General features: G+C 28.3%; 1 protein-coding gene across 1 annotated transcript in view; it reads right to left on the reverse strand.

Moving 5' to 3' along the window:
* The window catches only part of LOC100202853 (protein O-mannosyl-transferase TMTC1), a 45109-nt gene that overhangs the window by 2926 nt on the left and 15072 nt on the right, over window positions 1–27111 (reverse strand). The window contains exons 10-16 of the mRNA XM_065812400.1: window positions 25335–25395; window positions 14453–14536; window positions 6091–6140; window positions 5854–6014; window positions 5645–5780; window positions 3384–3531; window positions 2822–2959 (exon numbers count right to left, since the gene is read on the reverse strand). Of these exons, the coding sequence (XP_065668472.1) occupies window positions 2822–2959; window positions 3384–3531; window positions 5645–5780; window positions 5854–6014; window positions 6091–6140; window positions 14453–14536; window positions 25335–25395 (778 nt within the window). The remainder of the gene's footprint in view (window positions 1–2821; window positions 2960–3383; window positions 3532–5644; window positions 5781–5853; window positions 6015–6090; window positions 6141–14452; window positions 14537–25334; window positions 25396–27111) is intronic.

The raw sequence follows: 27111 nt of genomic DNA on the forward strand, positions 1-27111 counted from the left end.
ATATGAACAATTTTTAATTAATATTTTGGGTTGAAATTAAGACTATCTGTCAAAACCAGAACCCTTAGTCAATGTATGGGCACTCCTCGCATGTTCTACCTATTTAAGTCAGTCAATGTATGTAAACTCTTCACATGTTTTACCTACTTAAATCAGCCAATGTATGTGCAAAAAAAAAAAAAAAGGCAACGAATTTGTAAAATATTGTTAATAAGATTCAATCCTATTAAAGGATTTACAGAGAGCAGTAGGAAAAAGCGGAAAAACTGTTATATTTAATTTATTTAATTTAGTTAATAATTTTTTTTATTGAGAGTATGCATTAAAAAAGAGCATTGTTTTATCAGATCATTCAAAATACTTTTTATTGGCAGCTACAACCTTCTCCCATCTTTCAAGTAGCGTGCATATTCCACGCTGGAAAAAATCTTAGTCTTTTGAGGCAATCCAGTACTCATATTTTGGTATCATCATAAGAAGAAAATCGCTGCCCAGCCAGGCCATGTGTCATTGACTCAAACAAATAATAATCAGAATTGAAAAAAGTCTAGTGGGGTAGGATCTCCAATTTGAGGTTGTTCAGGTAGTTTTTTACAACATTTGTAACATGGGGTTATGCATTGTGTGTATTGCAGCTTTTTATCCTTCAATACTTGGCTCAGCTTGATCAATTGTTGTTGGTAATAATCTGTTGTAATCATCTTGTTTGGTTTAAACAGCTCATAATATATTATTCCAAGCTGGTACCACCAAATACAGAGCATGAGTTTGGAACCATGAATATTCGATGTTGATGGTTTGCCTGAGTTGAACATGCTTTTCTGCATTTAGGGTTGTTGTAACATATCTAGTGTTCATTACCAGTAATAATTCGATGCAGAAAATCTTTTATTTTTTGTTGTGCGAGCAGCACACAAAAAGAAATAGAGTCGCAAATGAATTTAATGGATACTGTCGAAAATAGGAAAAAGTTCTAAAGGAGTTTAATGAATAGTAACAAAAATAAAAAAATAATAACTATAAATATGTGTTTAGATAAAATGTACGATGTCATACTGAAATAGCCTGCTGCCAGGGGCTTTAGTACATACACCAACTATCTTCTAGCCTGCTGCTGCCAAGGAATGTTGCTACATCGACTGAGGGTTTGGGGTTTGGTAGCAATCTTTTCTTTCATTATTCTTTGTTTTTTTATTTTTTCTGTAAAAGTTGTATGCTTTAAAGATAAGCAAAATGAGTAAAGCAATTGCTGAAATTAACCATTTGTGACACTATTCCATTTTTACTATTTGCAGCACTATTCCTTTTTTGTTTGTTTTCGACACTATTTATTAAATTCATTTGCAATACTATTCCTTTTTTTTGCGACATTAGGCTTTTTTAATATATTCGACACTATTCTGAAGTTCATTTTTTGACACTGTTCCAGTCACCTGGCACAAACTCAGCCATGTTTAAAATTTTAGATAAAAATAACTTTACACTCGGGCGATTTAAAAATCTGAAAATTTATTTCAGCCCAATCGGCTATATACCTGCCAAATTATGTCTCAATACAAAATGCTCATTTTCAATGCATGTTTCCAATAGATATTTGTATGATCGCAACCTTATGGTATATTATTTACACCTTAAGGTTGCGATATCCAATGTTCAAATAAAATACAACTCCAACATCAACCCAACCATGACCACTGGCGTTTTTTAAAGGATTTTTATGTAAGGAAAAACAAATCTGCTTTCTCACAAGAAATTGATCTCCCACAAGAAATAGATTTCCTTATATATACATTTTATGAAAATGGCTATAACAAAAGTATCTTTGTTAAAATAACCAAAAACTATTTAGACCGCAGTTCAAAAAATACTACATCTAAACTATTAGATAAACAGTTTGTTAAACTACCTTGGATACCTATTATTGGTCCAAAACTTCAAAGAGAGTTTAGGAAACAAAACATCAGAGTTATATTTACATCAGCTCCTAATTTGTATAACATATTATGCAACAACAAAACTAAACTACCTCCGAAGTCAAATCCGGATGTTTACCAACTTAAATACTCAGATGGAAGTATATATTTCGGCAAGACCAAAAACAAAATCATTCCAAGAAGTGTGGAACACCAAAGAGCCTGTAAAATGAAAAAATTGACAAGTTCAGGAGCTACTGAATATTCTAGAACATACCGTGGTAACTTTGATTGGCTGAATCCTAAGACCTCAGCAGTCATTCCAGAATACAGAATAAGAAAAATCAGAGAATCCCTGGAAATTAACAAAGCAAAGCTTGAAATGAGCTAGGAATTGGGGAAGTTTTTCTCAACTGAGATGACAGGGATGATGTTAAAACAAGAACTTGACAAAAATTTTACTGCCCTTACTATTCCATTATTTTATTGTTTTTATATTTTATGCCTTTTAGTCTTCTTTTTTAAATGATTTGTTTTATGTAATTTTATAATGCTTCTTTCATTACCTGATGACACTGACTCCAATATGTCAGTGAAATATTATTAATATATTATTAAATCAAAACATAGTCTATTTGCTGAATTCAACATGAGTTTGATCAAAGAAGAGTATTGAAACTAAAAAAAATTTACAAGATTTTCACAAAAATAATTACTTTGAATCAAGTATTAAAAACCCTACATGAGTGGTAGTGCAGTGATAGCTCATTATATAAGCAAGAGATTAAAAGTTTATGATAAGTAATATACAATAATGATACTTTATAGAATATATAATAGATATAAGTAACAAAAATATAATTAATGAAATCAAAAAAAAAACTAATTCTGCAAACAGTTATTATTACCTCGCTTTTCTTTCCAGTTTTATGAAGAAAATTAATAAGGGTATAGTAACCTTCCAAAAATAAAGGAAATTTTTGAACAAGTTCTCTCAAGACTTTAATAGCTTTATCAAATTCATTTAATTCAAATAACACAATAGCCTAAAAATTAAAATAAAACAAACAAATAATTCAAAAATTGAACTAATTATCACCAATATGAAACATTTTTATAACTGTCCATATTTTTAAGAAAAAATCATTGACTATTAAAAAAATTAATTAAAAATAAATAAAATAATAAAAACATGTTTCTAGTTTGTTAACATATAAATAAAAAAGATATTTAAATTTTCTTTAATTTAAAAAAGAATGACAAAATTATGATTACAAGCTCCATTTTATTTTATGCTTCATACTTTTATGTGTACAAAAAAATTTTTTGAAAGAAAAGAAACCATTTCCAGGTCCAATGAATTTTATTTTTTTTCTAAGTTGAACGTATTAATTTAACATTTTCATTAGAATATTTTGATGTTTACCTGTTTTGATCAAATAATATTTAAAAAATAATTAAATATCTTACATAATTTTTGAAATGTTCAGCTGATGGTTTACTAAGTTTAAATAACCTTTGATAAACATTTTTTGATGAAACAAAATCTTTCCGTTTATAATACATCACAGCTAATAAATGGTATGCATCTGGTTTTGATTCATCAATAGATATAGCCCTAAAATTGACATAAAAAGTTCTAAAAAATCATTAAAGTACAATTATGGAACTATTATTTTCTATTAACATTAGTTTTGTTGCTTAAACTTTGAATATTTATAATATTGGAAATTTATAATATTTAATAATATAATATTTATAATATTTAATAATATAATATTTATAATTTATAATATGAAAATTTATAATATTGGAAATTTTTTTTTTTTTTGTAATTCACTTTCCCAAGGCCAAGAAGACCACAACAGATGAGGAGGCTACTCTCCCAACTCTATAACTCCGAAACACAAACCTTGATGAACAAGGCCGCTGCGCGGAGAAACAAGTTGAGTGTGGTACTACCATGGACATTGTGGGAATCGAACTCGGAACCTCTAGTTTATGAAGCGAGCGCTCTACCACTACACCACTACCGCATAATAAAGAAAAACCATTTTTATATTTGTTAAATAGAAATCAATAAACAACTATATTCCTATTTTACTTATTAAAAATGAAAATAAATAAAATACATATTTTGAGCAATATTTTATTTAAAAATGGGATCATCTATTAGAATTGATTTTCGATACAATCTTATAATCTCAGCCTGTGTTTTATAATCATTATAATTTGAAATCAATGTTTGCAACAATGAATGCTAAACTTTTTATTTATTTATTTGAATTTTCATACCATAGTTTTCTATAAAATGTTCTTATATTGAAAGGTATCGTTGTCTTAGCATAGAAACAGCCACAAATAGTCATTAAGACTAATCCAAAGTAGTGTCCTTTATTGACCAACATTTTTGCATTCCAAAGACTACTCAAGTGCTGAGTTGGCGTTGGCAAGATTTGAACTCGTATTGTACAACAGTCTGGGTTTTAACTTTTCGTTTGACACTTTAACCAATTGAGCTATCCAGCCACAAAACTGGAAAGCTTTTTTTTTTTTTGACTTCATAAAACAAGTCAATCAAAAAATCATTGATTAAATAAAATAAAATTACTTTATTATTTACAATAATAATAAAACTAGAAAATCTTAATGCATTAAGCATCTTAATGCTCAATAAATTACAAAGATCCTAAAACTATGCATGCAAAGCAAATCATTACCTAAGTAGAATGGATAACCCTATTGTGATGTAAAGCAAATCATTACCTAAGTAGAATGGATAAATCTATTGTGATATACATTGAAAATGTGAAGATTTGGAAAAACCTAATTTGATTCTTACTTTTATGTTTAAATATAAAAACAACATGCTAATAAATTCTTTCTTTGGTACATTTTTGTCAACATTTTCCAATGTATAACTGATATTTATTACATTTTGTTAAAAATATAATTTTATATTTTTTAATAATCAACAAAAAAGTGCAGAAAAATGGCAAACCAATTAAGAGGCAGTTTTAAGGTGCATTTGAGCAACTTAGTATCAGGGTTTCATTCAGTTATGTAAAAAGAAAGGAAAGGCACTACAAAATGTATTACCATGTTTGTAGGCAAAAGAACATCAAAACTGAACTACTGGTAATTTAAGCAAAATGTACCAAATTAGTTGGTTACATTTCGTAATTAGTTGGTTACATTTCGTTATAAGTAGAATTAAAATAAGTAATAAAAAAAAATTAATTAAAATTAAATAAAAAAAACATAATAATTATATTCATATGTTCTAATGTATACTGTATGTAATTTTAATCTTTGCTGCATTCATTGCTTTAAAATTGTGGTCACACTTATAATTGGGATGGGAAAACATGTTGAAAAGCTAACCAGAGCAAAAGGTGCATTAAAAATATACTTGATTTTAGCAGTTGAATGTATTTATTAATTTGCAAAAAACTATTTACCTATTAAATTGTTGATTGAAGGGAAGAATATAAAAACAATGAAAAAACACTAAAAAAACATAAATAGAAGTATATGTAACCACTGTAGTGATTACATTATGCTTGCTTTAAAATGCCATCTGACTGAAATGCTTAAAATAAAAAAATAAAACTTTTGTTGTTAAACTTTTTGTTGAATATATAAACTTTAATATATAAACTGAACCTATAAATTTTAAACCTGTAATGTTTAAAAATATATTAGAAAAAAAAAAAATCATTCTAAGCTACCTTTCTAATAAATCTACTGCAGTCTTACGAAAACCATTTAGTTCAAGAAGATTTGAGTAATCATGATAGATATCATAACTTTTAGGTGAAACACGTAAGATTGAATCATATTTCTCAAATGCTTTTTCTATTATACCTAAAAGTAAATAAAAATGTTAGAAAATAAATTGTCTATTTTTATTTATTTATTCACATTTTATAAATCTTACCAGAACCTCCTAGAACATTTGCATATCCCCTCTGAATATTTAAGTTTGAAGCATATGTTTCAGAGAGATTTTCATAGAACATAAGAGCTTCACTAACTTTTTCACTTTGATAAAGAATTTCACCAAATAATATAAGTGCATCCATATAATCAGGTTTAAAACTTTAAAAGAAAAAGAAGAAAAATTTTAAAACCAAATTCAAACTCATTAAAAGCATTTAACACTTAATCAACTTACCTTAAACAACGACGCAACATATCTTCGCAACGATTATAGTCTTTTTTTTTTCCTAAATTTAAAAACATCATGTATATTATTTTAAATAATTACTTTGTGTGTTTGCTAAATTTTAAAATGAGATTAAGGAAAGAAATACAAGGAAAATAAAAAATCATATATATATATGTATATATATATATATATATATATATATATATATATATATATATATATATATATATATATATATATATATATATATATATATATATATATATATATATGTATAAATTAGTAAAAAAAACTTATCTAAATTTTTTCTTCAATGAAGTTTCACCATTGCTGGATCATCAGGAAGAGTTACTAAATCTCAAAAAAAATTCAATTTATAGAAAAAAATATTTTACAGGAAGTTATAAATTATTATAAAACTTATTATTACTTAATTATTATGTAACTTCCCGTTAACCAAAAAAATATAGTAATTAAAATTTTTTTTTATAATAATTTATAACTTGTCAAATATTTTTTTCTATAAATTGAATTTTTTTTGAGATTTAGTAACTCTTCCTGATGATCCAGCAATGGTGAAACTTCAAGTTGAAGAAAAAAGTTAGATAAGTGTTTTTTACTAATTTATTAATGCTCTGTTCTTTAAGAACTATAAGCACTCTATTTGTAAAATACACTAACATATATATATATATATATATATATATATATATATATATATATATATATATATATATATATATATATATATATATATATATATATATATATATATATATATATATATATATATATATTAAACAACAAAAAAAAAACATGTTTTTTGAGGAAAATCAATGTCAAATCATTAAAAAACACATTTTATAATGTAATGTTGTTATAACAAATAAAAACAAAATACCAAATATATATAGTACAAACAATTGTTGGCAGAGTTAATTTTTTTGCATTATTATCTTGAGCCAGTCATTTTCTTCAGAAAAAATTATCTTAAATTAGTAGTTGGTCATAGCACCTTTTGCAGCCAGGATTGATTTTTTAATTATTTAAGGCATATTATTAGAAAACCCTATTAATAAAAATAGGTCTAAGCTATTTTATTTCCAATTATGGTTTTTATAGAAATGTTGGTCATACTAGTTTTTAATTTTATATCATAGAAATGATGTAGAAAATGCAGCAATTTTTATATCATATGTAGAAATGCAGCAATTTTTAACTTTGACAATAAAGTTATCTATTTGTAGTTTTTCTCTTTCCTTCTAATCCAGATTGACAGGCTGTTTCTCCTGTGTCCTTAATCTTCTTCAGAAAGACAGTGATGGTACTTTGGCCTCATCCAATCTTAATTTTTTTTTACTTTGGTAAAAAAATTTAAGATTGGATGTGTTTTAATTTAGTACTTTGGCCAATCCAATCTTTATGAGTCATCCCAAATGATGAAATCTCAATAACTCTTCTTTTATTGACATCATTCAGGACCATTTTTATTTATATATTGTATTTATATGTCTAATCTAAAAATTAAACAATTAGTGTACTGCATCATTAAAAAAAACATATCAAATTTTATATATACAAATCATATAATTTTTTTTAGACATAATAATTTTTTTATTATTATAATAAACTTATTTTATTAAAAAATTTCATTGAGTTATTAAACAATAAACCATAAAAAGAATAAAGTAAACTTAGGTCAAAATGAAACTCATTTTGACCTAAGTTTACTTTATTCTTAATATTCAATTCATTCCAAAATACTTTTACAATTTGCATCCAATGTAAAGAAATTTTGAAAATAAATTATGTTGTTAATTTTTTTTATTTTTTTATATAAAATATATATAATTTTATGTAATAAAATATATAAAATTTATTAATAAAATATGTACAAAATATATTTTATAGTAAAAAACAAAAAAAACTAATAACAATTTATTTTTAATAGTTCTTTATGCTGAATGTATATGCAAACCGATTTCGGAGAATACAATAAATGAAACTAAAATAAACAATAAATATAGACAAGAACGAACAGCATGATGTCAAAAGCCTTTGAAATATTAAGAGTAATAAACCTTGACTCAGCGCTTCTATCTAAAGCACATTAGAACCTTTTTGTTATAACAGTTTCTGTTTGTGTTCTTTATAAACCTCTGGTGCAGTGTTCATCTACCCATAAGTTACTTTAAGTATTTTATGTTCTGCCTAAATCTCTGTTGAATAGTGAGCTTAGTAACCAACTGGTGACTCCAACTATAAAAGCTACTCTCACCTTAATCTCCAGTGTTCTGTTATATATAATGTCTTTCCTAATACATTTCCAAAATATTTTCATCAATGTTTTGAAAGTACTGCTAACAGGAAGTAACTTCTACTTTTAACTACTCCAGGTCAGGTAAGGTTTAGGATCATCACAACACCCTGCTACTGATAACATGTAACCCAGTACTACCTTCCCCATACCCTGCTGCCTTGTAGTACTGCAGCTCTAAAACTCAATTTAATGGTTTTGAGGCTGGCTGGTAGTAAAGTTTTGCGAACTTGGCAGCAGTTCTTAGAGAGGCTAATCTCATCACCAGTTATAAAATATCAGAGTATTAACATGTTTGAATAAAGGATGTTATAAGATAAATGTTAACATTATAAGATAAATGTTAATGTTATAAAATAAATGTTAATAACAGACATGGGTGGTGTCTCTGTTAATGCTTTTAGCATTATTGAAGCCACATAAGGAACCCTAAGTTACAACTTTGGGTTAATTAGCAGGACTGAGACAACTGCATAGCTCATTGCTTGGAATGCCATGCTCTATCTGAGTCAAGTTCATTTCAAAATTAAATCATGCCCAGAATAGCCCTAAATATTAAACATAAAAAACTATCCCCACCAGCTAACTGTTTCAATATATCTTTCACAAATACTTGTGGTCTTCAAAGTAATCTTCAATCAGTTGAATCTTACTTTTTGCAAAACTCACCTGAGTTGCTTTCTCTTTGTAAGACTAATTTAAATTGGCTGTTCGTTCTTAAGATCTCAGTATTTATCCTTTAATTCGCAAAGACTCTATTAGTCTAATGCTTAGCTTGGGGTATACTTACACATCAATTCACCTATTTGTTGACAAGTCAGGTTTGATTCCTTTGATCATTCTTGTATGTGCTTTCATTTAGCACCTCTTCACTCTATCACCTTTCTCTTTATTCTTTATCGCATATTCTTTATCCTTCTACTCAAGACTGCACCTTTTAGATGTAATTTCTGATTAAATTGGCCATTCCCTTTACCCCTCTACCAATATTGTTGTTATTGGTGGCTTTAATGTTCATCACACTGAATGGCTTGGCTCTAACACCACTTACACTGCTGGCACTTAAGCCTACAACTTCTGGATTTCTCAACCTCTTACCCAGAAAGTAAACTTTGTGATTCATTTTCCAGACAACATTAATCGCTTACCTTCACTCCTTGATTTGTGTCTTGTGTCTGACCCTAGCTTGTGTTCCGTTTCTCCTTGTTTTCCTTTAAGTGGATCCAACCATATAATGATTTCTATATATCTTTCATTTCCTTGTACTTACCCTATCATCACAATAGCTCATAATTTCATGTTTTAGTCTTTGCATTTCTGCATTTTACTCATAAAGTTTTAATTTAAACTCATTTTCTAGAAAACCCTAATCACTTAACTTCACTTGTTGATTTGAATCTTGTCTCTGACCCTAGCTTGTGTAGTTTCACCTTGCTCATCTTTAGGTGGTTCTTACTATGTAATGGTCTCTATAAATCTTTCATTTCATACTTCTTCCTCGGACTCACCCTATAATTGCACTACTTACTATTAAAGCTAACTGGGATTCCTTTCATAATATTCTTCATAATGGTCCTTGGGCTGATCTCTTTTGTCTGATGCTAAGCTCCATTATTCCCAAATTACTAAATATCCTATCTTATCTCAGAAGTTAAGTTCTAAAGACATTTGGAAAATCTTCAACAGCGTCATCAACAAAAGTAGGACTAACATTCCATCTCTCAATCATGGGACTCAATCATAGGACTAATCTTACCACTTACAATGATAAGACTGAAATACTTGCAAAAAACTTTTTTTCTAATTTAACTCTTGAATCTTATGACCCTACTATTCCTTCCATTCCAGGTTAACAGATTAATCCATTGTTAGATATTCAAATCACTCAAGCTTCTGTTGCTAAAGTCATATCTCAATTAAATTCTTCTATGGCTTGTGGTCCAGACAACATTCATGTCATAATCATACAAAATTGATTCCCAGAACTCTCTTCAATTCTCTCTAAACTATTTAACAAGTGCTTGACCGAATCTTGTTTTCCTGCCTGCTGAAAAATGGCATCTGTGGTTCCAATTTTGAAAAACTCTGGAGAACATTCTGACCCCTCTAACTATTATCCAATCAGTCTTCTTTCTGTTATTAGCAAGGTCTTTAAATCTTCTATAACATCCTATATTGAGTCAAGTAACTTACTGTCAGACAACCAATATAGTTTTTTATCTTCTCGCTCTATGGCTGACTTGCTAACTGCTGTGACTCAAAGATTTTTTAGTGCATTAGATGAAGGTGGCAACACTGGGGCTATTGCTCTTGACATATCTAAAGCCTTTGATAAGGTTTGGCATGCTAATCTTCTCCATAAGCTTTTTTCATATGGTTTATCTGGGAAAGTTTTTGAGATAATCAAATCATTCTTTCAAACCATTTTATCAAAGCCATCCTTTTCAAACCATTTTATCAAACCAATCAATCTTTCAAACCATTTTATCAAAGTCATCCTTGAAGGCCATTACACTTTTTCATTTCCAGTAACTTCTAGGGTACACCAAGGTTCTACTCTTTTTTTGTTTCTTATCTACATTAATGATCTTCCTGACAACCTTAGATCTAAAGTTTGCTGATGACTCAACTTTATACTTTTGTCTTGACAAAAAGTCATCTCTTTTGACTGCTTTGAACAGGTAGCTGATTTTGAACTTGAACCGCTTCTGCAAGAGATTGGGGCTTGCAATAGCTTCCGAATTTTAACTCTAACAAAAATCAGTACTGTAAACAACTATCTCTATACTATTGACATGCGTATATTGATGAATGGTAACCCTCTCACTGAGTCATCCTTTTACTGTATCTGTCCTTGCATGCTCTAAAAACTTTTATTCATCTTTTTTTTTCCTGCACTTCATCTCTTTGGAACTCTCTCCCATCTTCATTTTTTCCTAATACATACTGCCTACAACTTTTTAAGTCTTCTGTCAACAGTTTCCTTGCTCTTTAACTGTATTCTTTGTTTACTAGTGATTGCTTGCAGCCTTGTTGGGAGTTAATCAGAAAAATAATAAAAAAAAAAGTTAAAAGTCAGCAGTAAATGCAATAAAGATTAAAGAACTTGAAGGATAATAGTTATCAATACTAAGAAGCCTTTTTGTCTAACAAAAGTTATTTAATGTTTTTTTTTTGGAGCACTTAAAAATAATCACAGTAAAAGGATGACACTTAATTGAATGATAAGTATAATATAAGAAATGCAAGAATAAATTTTAGTAGATGGCACTTTAATATTTTAAATGCCTTAATAGTAGAGTAAGGTTAAAATTTTGAAATTTTTTTTTTGACATTCCACAATTTTGGCATTTGAGTATTCAGTTATCAGATTTATAAATGGTTATTAATGATCAACACCTATCACAGGTCTATTAATCGTGCAAACTGTAAAAATAACTAGAGGCTGATTAACTCACAAAAATTTGCCAAAAGTTAATATAGTTGCTTAAAATTAGAAGTAAAAATATTTCTTGAGACTAATTATGCCTTTAAAGTGTTGTTTACAGATTACCAAAAGATCCAGAAGAATGTAGAAAGTGGCTATCAGCTATTCCAAGAAGCAACATTCCTGATAGCAAATACACTATTGTATGTTCTGAACTGAAACAAAATCAAGAGTTACAACTTCATCAAATGGTGCAAGAAATGTACAACTGATCAACTTGAGACTTTCAAAGTCATGGACTCTTTAAATTTTAATGATTTGATTATTCATTACCAAAAAAAACAAAACCAAAAGATTTATTAAAGAGTATAGTTGTCTACAAATGTGATAAAAAGATTTGTTTTCAATCTACTAAATTTTACTGTTGCTTACCCAAGTAAGATAAGCTTTCTTTAAATTGTTATGAATATAAAAAAAAATTAACTGTTACAGATTTTTGTTATCTGAATATTTATAGGTTCATGCTAAATCTTTTTTCTAATTTAAAATATGAGACATATTGTTGTGGATGCTTATGCTATGTGCACTGGGAGTAACAAGTTTGTCTAAAAATCATTAAACTATTTTAGACAAATGGTCGAATTTGGCTGAAGCTATAAGATATTAGACTAATATTGAGTTATCGATAAAAAAACAAGCTATTATAGAAAGTTTATCTTCTATGAAAATTTTAAATATTGGTGATACACTATATTCTTCAAACACTATTGTTCGAGCTGTTGAATATTTTTTGTTTCAAGAGCACTTTATAAGCGAATTCGAAATGATTCGAAATGAAAAAACAATATTAGCTGTTAAGATTAAATGTCTTTTTGGTAGACCCATTTTTATAGTATGCAAGATTCCAGTATGTTGTCTTGATTCAAATTTTCAGTATGAAGCAGTTGATTCTATACTTGGATCAATTTCAAATTTAAATGGAAGCTGTGTTGCAATTATATGTGACAATAGTAAAGTCAATGTAAAGTTTTTCTCTCTCTTTGAAAGTTTTGAAGAGAAACCATGGCTGACTAAAAATAACATTTTTTTTTCTTTATGATTATGTTCATTTATAGAAAAACATAAGAAATAAACGGATTACTGAAAAAACTCAAGAAATTCAGTTTAAGGACAACAATGATAATTTAATTGCAAGGTAGGATGATCTTAAGAACCTTTACAACTTAGAAAGTAAGACACTTGTGACTCTTGCACATTTAAATACAGCTTCAATCTTTCCAAAACCTGTTGAGCGTCAAAAAGTTTCTTCGTGTTTGAAAGTTTTTTGTGATGAAACACTTTTGCTTTATCAACACATCCTAAAATAGACCAAACCAATGTTAAAGGAACTGTTGTATTTCAAAAAAAGTTTATAGATGCATGGAAAATTATTAATGTTCACAAACTGAGTGATGATAAAAAGTTAAAAGACTCATTGAATCATCAGATTTAATGACACCAGATCTTCATTTGCAACAGATACTTTTATTATCACAAATCTGTGAAGATATGGATTACCATAATGGAAAAAAAAAGAATTAAAACACTGACTGTTGAAACATCTAAAGCAATAGTCCATACCTTAAAAGGAATAGTTGAGTTAGCAAAATATTTTTCAAGTACATCTCATAAAACTTGGTGACTTTACATGTGAATATTGAAAAAGCATTTAGCAAGTTGCGCCAAGGTGTTGGTGTTGCTTATTTTATTTCAGTTCAACAAGTTTTAAAAGCAACTAAAATTGAGCACTCAAAACTACTTTTACAACAGGATTCAGACTTTTGTGAGCTTCATGTTGGTCATACTTGCATGAACTGTCAGAGGCAACTAACACAAAAGGAAAGTGAAATATTTGACTCTTTGAAAATATTAGAGTCTAGTTTAACTGATGCTGTTAAAATGGCTTTAGTATACATTACTGGTTAACTTCAATTTAAGATTGGTTATGAAGATCTTGACACTGATACATATTCATATTGTAATGAGTATGACGCTTATCTCAAAGACTTTGATAGAGCTGGTTTGACAAAGCCAACTGACATTTTAAGTCAATTTACTTTCTTTTGTTATGTACTTTTTATTGCACTGGATCTGACCTTGCCAGTTTGTTTGCATTTCTTATCTTACTACTTTGAATCAATCGACAATTTATATTTTTTGGGTTATTTTAAGAATAACATGACGCCTATCAATGAATCCTTATTCAAATTTTCTAATCTAAAAGATAAAAAAAAAAGTATAATCATGATTATCAATTGCATTTTCTTTTGTTTATTTAATTTTAAAATAAAGATTTTATTTTTAACCAATAACTAATTTTAGGGGTAAGCAGAAAACATCTAGTGTTTATGGGTTCTTTAGGGAAAAACAAAAAATCTCTGTTGACTAGCCTCACACCCCTTTTTCATCTAACAAGCTGATGTAAACTTTTGTTATTACTTGCTGTTTACATTATTTTACATATTTTTACATAAGTTACATTTGTTTGCATTAGTTACATTATTTGTTGTTGATTTAAAATAAATTTAAAATTCTAATTGTTGACATTTATAAATCTTTATAATTACATCAAAGTTTAAATTGTACCTGTATAACAATGCTAAGTTGACCATAGCTCTATAATGACCAGGAGTATACTTCAGAGCTTCCATTAAATGATATTCTGCAATCTTAAATTAAATTTTACAAGCTTGTATATACATGAATAAATACATAAACACATACAAGCACACATAAATTAAATGACACATCATTCTTATTTTACAATATTTTTTTGACTAAGATTTATACATAATATTATATGTAAACTCATCAGTTTCCTACTAAAAAACTACCAGTTTCATTTTATAAAATTAATTACACCAAAGAAAACCAAGTTATTGGTCTTAAAAAGACCAATAACTTGGTCTGAATATTCATTATATTATATATTCTTAAACACCATCAATCATTCATATCTGTAAGATGTACAAACAAGTTATTTCCAAAAATATTCAAAAAGGCTCGTGTCACAAAACCTATATGAATGATCACAAAAGCTCTGACCAAACACTTAGTTTCTATAGCTGTTGGATAAATCAATTAAATATTTTAAGTACAGTTTTTATTCAATTGTTTATGCGACACAAAGTGTTAGTTATTGAGCCCCATAACCATATCCAGCGGGATAGCCTAATGTTCGTTTTAACGTTGTGGTGTACATTGGAAAAAGTCGGAGCTTACCAGCCACAAAGAACCACAAAGAAACAGTAGTTCAATACTTGATCAGGAAGTAAAGTTTATTTATCATTTATGCTTTTGTTAGAAATAAATGTTGGGTTAAGTAAAATTGACACATTTTATTTCTTATGATCAGGATACTAAAAAAACAGAATGTTATCATACAGAATGTTATCATGCAGAATGTTATCATACAGAATGTTATCATACAGAATGTTATCATACAGAATGTTATCATGCAGAATGTTATCATACAGAATGTTATCATACAGAAAACGGTTACTTAGGTATCAGTATTTCAGTTAAAGAACTTTTTTTTAGAAAAATTTTATTATTATTCAAAATGGTATCAAAACAGCAACAAGTGTGTAATGCAATTTTGCAAGCTTGAGTGAAAAATCCTAATTTGCCTCTCAAATCGATTGTAAAAACTGTTTGATGTTCTAAAAGCACTTTGATTAGAACTTTAAATAAGTATTTGATGCTTAATAAATTAAATAGAAAGCCTGGAAGCGGCAACAACTTGAACAGTAACAAAAAACTGAAGACCAATGTTTTAGCAAAACTAAGGACAAATCCTAACATTTCTGAGCAAGATTTGGCAATAAAATGCAAAACTAGCAGACAAACAGTCTGGACTATCAAGAAAAAGCATAAAATGATGTCTTTCAAAATGTATAAAGCCAAAGATCGCAATGCTGAAGAAAACTTAGTGGCAAAAAGTTGTGCAGGAAAGTTATACAAATTATTGTGTAGAAAAAAAAAAGTATAATTATGGATGATGGAAGAAACTTAATTTCAAAACAATTTCAGGACATCATTTGTATATGGGAGCCTCCAAGAAAAAGGTAAAGGCTAAATTTGAAACAATATAACTAAAAAAAATTCCCCCAAAAAATTATGGTTTGGCAAGCCATATATCAATGTGGATTAAAAATTCGTCATTAATTCCACAATCAGTAGTGAAATTTATCAAAAAGAGTGCCTTCAAAAGTGCTTATTACCACTATGAAATGCCCACAATGAGGAATATTGGGGATTATTAAAGCCAAATTACGTAAGAAGTTAAGGCAACCAAAATCCAGTTCTGACTTTAAGAAGAAGTGAGATAAAACCACCACCAAGTATCGATTTCACCTAGTGCAAAATCTTATGACTCCCATTAAGAGAAAAATTAGAAAATTTTATCGCACTGAAAAAATTAATTTTTTTTCTTTATCTATTTTTATTCTAGACCTAATAAGCATTCAATAAAAAAAAAAAATCAACATCGTAGCTTGTTCCAACCTTTTTTAATTCAAGATATAAAAGGTTTCAGTTTTACTTAACCCAACCTTTATATATTCTTTTATATGGAAAGATTCAATTCATTAGCAAACTTTTAACTAAACTTTTAATTAGTATTTAATCTTGATTAGCTTCAAAAATATAATTATATATATATATATATATATATATATACTGGGTGCGGAAAAAGTTCCCGTACAAATATAAACAGCAAAAGTTCTTGTACAAGACAAGAAATAAATTACACTTTAATTTAAAACAAAATAATACTAAGAAATACTAAAAGAATACGAAGGAATACAAAAGAATACTAAAAACACACTATATATTGGAAAAAAACACCATACAGATAATTTTTTTAAATTACACTTTTGTACAGGAACTTTTTCTGCACCCTGTATATATTAGGGTGTCCCAAAAATATATCATAAATTGAATTTTAATGTGCGGAATACTACATTTAGCATAATTTTATCTGTAAAGAAAAAAAAAAAAAAAAAATTAAGTTAGCTCAAGGGGAAGGTTATTTAGGTGAATTTACTTTTATATAATAATTTATAATAAATAAATTTTGATTTAAAGTTGATTTTCATCTAAGTCAATTTTTACTTATGTTTTGAAAAAAGCATGGCTAACAAAAAAATAAATGATGCGTGTTTTATAAACAAAAACTAATGATGTGTAAATTTAACTTAAGTTAATATATAATTAAAGTAGAAATCAAGTTTAAAAGCTGTTTTCAACTAAGAAACTCATCTAAAACACGCATCTAAAACACGCATCTAAAAAGGTTTGAACTTGTATATAAAACTTATTTACCAGTTTCACTATTTTTTCATTATTAGTTGTATACTATAATCCTGATTCAATCAACTACAACTAAATGCGCCTAATGCAAATTTTTAAATGGAATAAGTTGAATTTAGAAAATGTCTCTAGACATAAATTGTCACGCTAATTCACTAAGAACAGATATTGATGATGCGTCAAAAGCTACAAGGAAGAGGAGATTATTTTATTTGCTAAGGTTTCCTTTACAGAGTTTTGCCCATAATAGACTTTCTTTTGTTAATTAACTGAAGTTAAATAACAAAAGCATAACATTTTTACATGTTTAATGTTAACTTTTTATTGTTTTTTTTTTTTAATTTTTTAGCACCACACAGATCAACATCAAAATTGGTTGTCCAGTTGCTTTTGGGAAGACATATTCAAGATGCTCCAGGTTTGCTCATGGAGTGTGCAAAGAAAACACCAAACAGATAACTACAGGTGTCTGTATTATGAGAGAGCTAGCCAATTTATGGGAGCAGGCTGGGTTTAACAATGTTTTCATTGTGACAGAGCAAATTGTTTTATTAATAGAGAACAAAAAACAAAGTGATAAAAATAGGGACGATGAGGCTAAGAAGGAAGGCATAAAATTCTTGAGGCTTTGCCCGAGAAGGGATATGATCAAATTCAGGAACATGGACAATAAATTTTGTGAAAATGCTCACAGGGTACAAGAAAAAATAATTAAGATGTCTGAGAAAATTCAAAAACATGAAGATAAATATAAGGAGAGTAGCTATTTAGACAGTGACTTTTCAAGCACATATAGTGACAATCAAACTGAGCACGACCAACTATATTTACCTCCAGCTAAAGTCAAGAAAAAACAGAAAAGGTTTCAGAGTGATATCAAGATTTGCCTTCAGTTAAGAATGGAAGATATTTTTAACAATTGGATTCCAATTATGACCAGATTTGGGATTGGAGTTAGGCCAGGTATGTGTCATTTGTCTTCTCTTTACAAGGCTGGTGGAGTTAATATTGATAATATGTCGATATCAAGATCAACTCTAAACAGGAAAACTTATGTTGTGGAGTCTGAGGCACAGATAATTAGAGAGGAAAACATAGATAAAATAAGAGGTTTAAGAATTGTGGTACACTTCAATACCAAGATTTTGAAGAGATACGATTGGGAAAAAGGAATATCTAAATATGAGGATAGAATTGCTATTTGCGCATCTTCACCAGAGTCTGGTCTACTAAACTTTTTTCTTGGCATCTTAAAAACTGAAAGCTCCAAGGGAAATGATCAAGCCATTGCAATTCAAATAATGCTTGAATACTATGAAATGTCGGATCAGATTATTGTGTTCTGACAACATCCAGTAACACTGGTACCGTAAGCATTATTATTTCCTATGCCCTTAAAAGACCAGTTCTCTGGTTAATGTGCAGACACCACATTTATGAAAGGCACATGGCTCATGAAATGAAAGAAATATTTGGTCCAACAAGTGGTCCCAGCAAGAAACCTTATGTAATTCTCCAAAACTATGGCCGCAGATTTATGAAGATGTAAACAAACTTGAAAGTTTGACTGGTCTCAAGATGCTTTCAGGCCTGGCTCATTACTGTTCAAACTTGCCTTGGATACTAAAGAGCTTTGTATCACAGCTCTTTATAAGAATACTTTCCAGAGAGGTGATTACAAGTATCTTTGTAAGCTTCAGGCATTTTTTCTAGGAGCTGAGTTATCGAACTTTTCATTTAAACAGCCTGGAGCTCATCATGAAGCAAGATTTATGGCTGACTGTATATACTTACTGGTTATTCAGATGACTTAAATGTACCACCCTGCTGATTCAGAGACAGTTGAGAAAAATACAATAAACCATCTGAAAGCTGCAACCAACTACATTGTATTTTTTCATGGACTCTTCTTTCTAAAAAGCCCTAATGCTTCTCAAGCACCTTCAAATGATTTAATGGAGTTTAATATTGCTTTTCAGCAAAAAACAGTAGACAAGTTTAAAGAACTTGCAGAAATAGGAAAGGTTCTTTACCAAAGTCTTACGAGTCATACTTGGTGACTCCACAACAAGTCATTTTTGCTCTTGCTGATAAGAATCTGAAAGCCGAAGTTAAAACCTACATGTTAAACAAGCTGCTTTCTTATGATATCCCGGAGATAAAAGATTTGATTAAAAAGAGGCCTGTAACTAAGAGGCCTGAAACTAATTTTGATGTATGAAATTATTCATACATCAAAATTAGAAGACTTTGTCAAAGAGCAGTCCTACCTTTTGTTCTTGCTATTGGAGATCTTCAAGAAGGAAATTCTGCTATGGAAAGAAAAAGGCATCAAAGCATGTGAAAATGAGAAAGTTTCCCAGTCTTTTACTTACTTTTCAATGTGTGTAAGAACACTTGCAGTTGTAAATGACTGTGCAGATTGCCACATTAAGTTAATTCAAGATTTCATTCAGAGATCACACAACGAAGACAGGCTTCAGGATACTCTCCAGGTATTTTGTTCAATAACACAAAATATAAATGTGATTTTTAGTTGTTATTAATAATAATGATTGTTAATGCATTAGTAGTACTTTTTATAAATTTATGTATTTGTAATTTATGTAGTTTAGAGGAACTGGCAAAAGATTTCAAAGAGTGCTACAAAGAAAGATCTTAAAATTATTTAGTTAAATATTATTTGTATTAATAATATTGGTTTATGTTATATTACAATATTATTTTTGATGTTTGAAAAAAGTGATTTTTTGATGTTTGAGAAAAATGAGTAACCCCTCAAATTAAGGGGGGGAGGGGGAAGGGGTCTAACTTTTTATTGTTCATAGTTTTCGAATGGTAAAAGATTTTTGTGTCAATTTTAAATTTGATTGATGAATATAGATTTAGTTGAGAATAGTAAAAAAAATGGGGCAGTTGTAGCTAAAATTTTAGGGCTTTTTGTTCCCAGGCTCCAATCATTGCAATTTTTTGCAAAGCATCCTTATTTGGCATAAGTATGAACATATATGTTTGGAGTTTGTTTTGTCTGGAAGTTAACCTCAAACATTAAAAAATGCTGCATCTGCGCATGTGCCTGTATTCTTAAAATTATTTGCTGTTCATTTTGTTGCATTTAAAACTTCTCCTTTAAAATTTTCCCTTAAAATTGATGGTTTATTTTGTAAAAAAATTCACTTAAAGATTTTACAACAAGCATATTTGTTTATTTAACACGCACCAATTTTTTTGTTTGTTTAGGTAACAATTGTAATCTGAATAATATGAATAAAGTCATTTTTAAGTCGAATTTTACTTAATAAAATAAAAGTATATTCAACTAAATAACCTTTCGCTTTAGTTAGAGACTTAATTTTTTTGTTTGTGGGTATTTATAGACAAAATGATGCCCAATTCAGCACTCCGCATATCAAAATTCAATATATGATATATTTTTGGGACACCCTAATATATATATATATATATATATATATATATAGATATATATATATATATATATATATATATATATATATATATATATATATATATATATATATATATATATATATACAAAAAAACTGTTAAAGTTAAAAGTTATAGTAGAGTGTGCTCCGTCGTCAAAACAAAAAAACAGCAAAAAGAAAAAACAAAAAATCTAAAAATAGCTACCTAATCAATTTGAAAGAAGAAATTTGCTTTTATTTTATAGACATATGTTGCATTGTTTTATCGTGGAATTGTAAGATCTACAACGTTTTACAATTTTCCATTCAACTGTCTGGTTTACTACGATTTACTTTATGTAAAAAGTTGTATTTTCTTTGTTTAATAATTATATATAATGCTCTATTAAATAATATAAATAAACTTATTTATTTAATTATTATTGAGCACTCTTCTACATACAAGAGTTTTTGTATTTTATTTGCAAATACAAAATATCATATTTAAGGATGGCAATAAGCAGCCATGACACAGTAGTATCACACTTGGCTCAGAAAAAAGGATCCGGGGTTCAAGCCCACCTCTAGGCAAGTTTTGCAACATCGGTTTGGAAGGAGGCGTGAACTTCCAAATAAATGCTCATCCGCGGTGCTCTGTGATAAGACCATAAGGACATCTTGGAGCACCTGAATAGATTTAAAAAAAAAAAAAAAATGTCCAGCACCTATTTCTTATATATATATATATATATATATATATATATATATATATATATATATATATATATATATATATATATATATATATATATATATATATATATATACATATATATATATATATATATATATATATATATATATATATATATATATATATATATATATATATATATAAATTAGTAAAAAATCACTTATCAAACTTTTTTCAATTTACACTGTGTTTCATTAATTAAGATTTATCAGACTATAATGTTTATAGATGCAGAATGTTTATACAAGCGTGGAACAATTAACATTAAACCTAAATAATTAAAAAAAATTAAAAAAAAAAAATGTAAACATTTAAAGGAAGTAGTAGTCAACATTATATAAGACCTAAAATTTAAGAGAAATATTATTTATTAAGATTGCATATTTATTAAGATCTTTTAATTTAATAACTAACATTTTTGTAGCGACCGCAAATACTATCTATAAAAGCACATTAATGAGATTTTTTTTTTAAAAGAAATAATCAAAGAGATGAAACTTTTCTTTGCAAAAAACAAAATTTTATCCAAAATTATAGAATTTTTTTCTCTATATCTTAATAAATAAATTTTTTGTGTAAACTTGTGTTAATTTTAAACTTGTTTTTTAAGGTTTATTTAAGATATGACTAAAACCTGTCTTGCCACATGAAGATTAACTACCTAACTTATCTTTTGTTCCCAGGCTCCAATCATTGCAATTATTTTTATGTCTTATTAACTAACAATAACTAGTAGCTAATTCGCTTTTTCAAGTTTTTTTTGTTTTAAAAGTTTTTATACAACATTTTTTTTTTCTCTATTTAAAAAGTATATTAATTAAATAAGTGTTTGATTGCTTTGTTGTTTTAATAGTCGAACACTTCATTTTGTTTTATATTATTTGTTACCTTTTTATGCTTATTAAAATGATAACCATTGCAGCAATTATTTGTTAATGGTGAACAGTTGAATTAATTCAATTGATTAGCTAATCTGATATTTATAAGTAAAATTTAGTAGGAAAGCAATAAACTCTATAAAGGTTTAGGAATATAAAATACTAAATTAAATCAACAGTGACCACCAATACCAACTTAGTTTTGAATTTTATTTTGAACTCACCACTAACCTATGGTTTAACCTTGGTTTATTTTTAGGCTGCTTTTGCATTTCTTTTGTAAAGGTGTAATTGAATGATAATAACCAATTAACTTGGAAATTTTTTTAAAATTGTATTAAATAATACTTGTTGAAAAAACAAGCATTAACAGTTTAAGTTACAGTTTAAATTTACATTGTAAATTTACATAGAATTTAATACATGGTTACATTAACAGTTTATTAAAAGTTTAAATTTACAGTTAAAATTAACAGTTGCAGCTAATTTTTTAATTAATGGTTAATTACGGAAATATTTCACTAAAAATTGGATAAGCTGATTGATAGGGCAAATATTAATTTTGATTTTGAAATATTTTGATAACAATTAAATCAAATGGAGTCAAAAATGATTTAACTTATGCAAATGCTAAAAATTCAAAAATCTAGCAATTTAGGAAGTGGGTAAAAATTTGGTAACAAAAAATTGATTCGATAAAAACTTGTGTCAGACAGACAGAGTTAAATAAAATTCAAAAACAGAATCAACAACTTGTTTATTATCTTTAACACGATATAATTGGTAGAAAAAAAATATATATAAAATTGGTATTCCATATATCCTTTCATTATAAATCCATCCTAAAATTATAAACTTATCCTAACATTATAATCCTAGGATTTCAAAAACTTTTGGCAACAAAAAATTAATAATTAGCAACAAAAAATATCTTCATTTTACTCAGAAAAAGCAAATATTAAAAAAATAATACAACATTTACTTAACTTTTTTTTAATTCTGATTCACTTCCAACAAGGCTGCAAGCAACCACTATTAAGTTGGGGATTATTAGAAAAAAAAAGAATAGAGTTAAAAAGCAAGGTAACGGTTGACAATAGACTTGTTGAAGGTTGTATGAGTCATTTGAAAGGTTGTAAGAGTCAGGAAAACATGAAGATGGGAGAGAGTTCCCAAGGGTTGAAGTGCAAAGAAAAAAAATAGACAAATAAAAGTTTTTTAGAGCATGCAGCAACAGATACAATGAAAAAATAAGACTTTGCTGAATGATGAGTCAAACAAGAATGAGCTTTAGTTGATGGAACTAGAGATGATAGCTCCTTTGTGCAGCAACCATGATAGTATTTGTAAAAAAGAGAAAGAGACTCAAGCTTAGCAGATAGAGAAGGTTCGGCCATGTTTACAATACGTTTTTAGACCTTGTCAAGAAGGGAAAGAGCGCCATTAGAAGAACCAGCCCAAATACGACAACAGCATTCCATACAGGGACAAATAAGAGATTTGTCCCTGTATAGAATGCTATTGTTGTATTAGAATAAATGAAAAGAATGGAATTAGGAGTAAAAAAATAGCAAACACAATAAAAAGAAGCAACCTTAGCAGATGCTAATCGATTGTATATATGGTTTCCATGAAAGGTCAGTAGTAAACGATAATACAAGAAGACGTAAACAAGAGGACTTAGTGAGGTGGTTGCCAATCATTAATAAAGAAATACTGCGATAGTTATTTGCAGTAAATAAATGAGTTTTGTTGGAGTTAAAATTTACAAGCCACTGTGAGCTCCAATCTGTTTTAGAAGTGATATCAGATTCAAGATTGGCTGCCTGTTTTAAGCGATCGAAAAAGAGAAAACTTTTGGTCGAAACAGGAGTATAAAGTTGAGTCATCAGCAAAAAGAGCTACTTTAGATGTAAGGTTATCGGGAGGATTATTAATGTAGATAAGAAATAAAACAAGACCAAAGATAGAACCTTAAGGTACGCCAGAACTTACTGGAAATGAAGAGGAGTGTTGCCCTTCGAGGATGACTTTGATAAAGCGATTATAAAGAAATGGTTTAATAATCTCAAAAACTTTCCCAGATACACCATATGAAACAAGCTTATGGAGAAGTCCAGCATGCCAATTTTTGTCGAAAGCCTTAGAAATAGCCCTAGCCTCTCCGCCTCCATCTAAACATGATAAACAACATGATAAAATCTTTTAGTCACAGTAGTTAGCAAATCAGCTGTAGAGCGTGAGGATCAAAAACCATATTGATTGTCTGACAATAAGTTATTTGATTCAAGATGGGATGTTAGAAAATTATTGATCAAAGACTCAAAGCCTTGCAAATAAAAGAAAGAAGACTGATCGGACGATAAATGTAGGGGTCATAATGTTCTACGGAGTTTTTGAAAATTAGAACAAAGGCCATTTTCCAGCAGGCAGGAAAACAAGACTAAGTGAAGCCCTTAATAAATACTTTAGAGAGAACTGAAGAGAGTTCTAGAGAACACTTTCGGGAGAACAAGACTATTACTTTGTAAGACCATGACTGGAATGTTGTCTGGACCACAAGCCATAGAAGAGTTAAATTGAGATATGACTTTAGTGATTTAAATGTCGAACAATGGGTTAATCTGTTATTTGAATGTGTAACAATGCATTAACCTGTTCAATTGGAATGGAAGGAAGAGAATGATCATAAGATTTAAGAGTGGAATTCAAAGAAAAGTTTTTTGCAAATAGTTTTAATCAAGTTTTGTTATTTGTAAACATACAGCGAACAATATAAGTTGACAAAGTACACAAATAAACAAAATCATAAAAATAATTAAGGAGTTTTTTATTTTATGGTGTTGCTTATTGTTATATAGAATTATTTCAATTTTTTGTTTTTATGCTGGTTTTATTATTATTATTATTATTATTATTATTATTACTATTTTAATTTTTTATGCACATAAAGTTTATTGGCTGAACTATTTAGAGATAATTGCAATGAGCAATATAAAGCCATTACTTAAACTTTTGAAAAACCAGAGCTAAATAAATTCCTAGAAACTTAGTTTTGAGGTTCTTCAATATAAAGAAAATGATAAAAACTCTTAACCTCATCATTATTGATTATAGTTGCTAGATTGTTGTGTGCACTAGAATGTGAGGGATCCAATCTAAAAAGAAAAAGACATCAACCCTAACCTTAATAGTAACTGAGCAACAAGAGTATAAAGCAACAAAATAGTGTAAAAGCAGGCAATTTAATTTTTTTTTTTTTTAAATAAAATTTTTATAATTATGATTTAAAAAAAAGGGTATTGGTTATTGTAGATTCAGTGTGAAAAAAAAATTATAAAAAATGCAAAAAAAGACAAAAAGTTTATTCTTTCCAAGCAAATTAGGCATTTGTTTGGAAAGAAGAACTTGCACAAATTTTAAAGAAAGTACTTTGCATAGGGTTTATAAAATGTTCTTTATAAAAGGTTTGCATAATTTGCATAAAAAATATTTTCAACTAAATTTGTTTCAATCGCAGTACTAAGGTATAGTAGTTTGTATGTGAAAAGGCTTTGATTGTTTTAAGTTGTGTAACAAGTGATTAAGTTGTGTAACAAGTGATTAAGTTGCAAAAAATTTAAAGCTCGTTCTATTTATCTCAAACAAAATAAAAATGTATATAATACATAACTTTGAAAAAAATTTACAGGTAAGTTATTTATGTCTTAATTAGATAATCTCTATAATTAATCCATAATCTCAGTTTTCTTCTACTTTACGAATTTGTTTATCTTGCAAACTATACCTGCACAAACTGGCTTCCATTAATTCTATTCCAAAAAATACTACTGAAAAGTGGAAGCAAGCGGAACTAAAGCTTTTCAAGTCTGGCAGAGATTTTAGCTTACACTGTACAGTTTGTGCTATTGCAAAATCTATATCCTAACTGCTTTTGTAATCTTTGTAAAATTTTACTCCACATCAGGAAAGGGTAAATAATAGAAGCTAGCTTAGTAGCAGATCAACAAAGATACAACAGCAAGTTACTTAAACTCTGCTCTAAAACAGAATTGTTGTTGTACTACGCTTCTTCAAATACAAGGCTCGGTGAAGAGATCAATCTTTTAACAGGTTAGGTTTCTTATCTATTATAAAATAAATGAAATGTGAAGTGCTCATACTTAGTAGCAGCACAAAATGTTTAATACTAATATTTCTAAATATGTACAGCATGAATTATTGAATTTTATTTACGGGAAAGTCCTTAAATCCTTTAATCCTTGGAAAACCCATTGATCAAATCTGGAAAGTAAAACTTGAAGAGATCCAGCCTCTATTAAACAATCTAAGGCTTAGTCTATATATGAATAAGCAGATATTGAAGGAGATTCAAAAATTTTTTATTAAATTTGAACCATTCAAGGCAGCAAAACTAGATAAGAGGAGCAAAATCATAGAAGCTGAAGAGAAAATAAACAATAAGCTCACAAATTTAGTTACAAGAGATCTTTCTTACATTAAAGACTTTACTGAGTTTGTAAACCTTATCATAGATTCCAGAGGGCAAGATTACCAGTACTTTTGTCAGAGTTGGAATTAATTCAGATAACAAAAGTAAAAAATTAGGAACATATATATAAGTTAAGTATTATTTTAATCTAGTATTTAGTAAAACATTTCTAAATTCATATATTATGATGCAATTTAGACAGTTAATTGAAAGTAATCTGGAAGGAATTCAACCCTGAGCAAGAGTAGGAAAAGACAACAAAAGGAACAGAGAAACATACTCTGTGATCAATGGAGCAGTCATTCTTGCATATGCAGATAACCTAAAAAAGAAACTCATTAACATATTGTTGGGAATTTCAGTATTACATATTATATTCTAA

Source organism: Hydra vulgaris, chromosome 12 (genome assembly GCF_038396675.1).
Source record: "Hydra vulgaris chromosome 12, alternate assembly HydraT2T_AEP".
Taxonomy (NCBI): Eukaryota; Metazoa; Cnidaria; class Hydrozoa; order Anthoathecata; family Hydridae; genus Hydra; species Hydra vulgaris.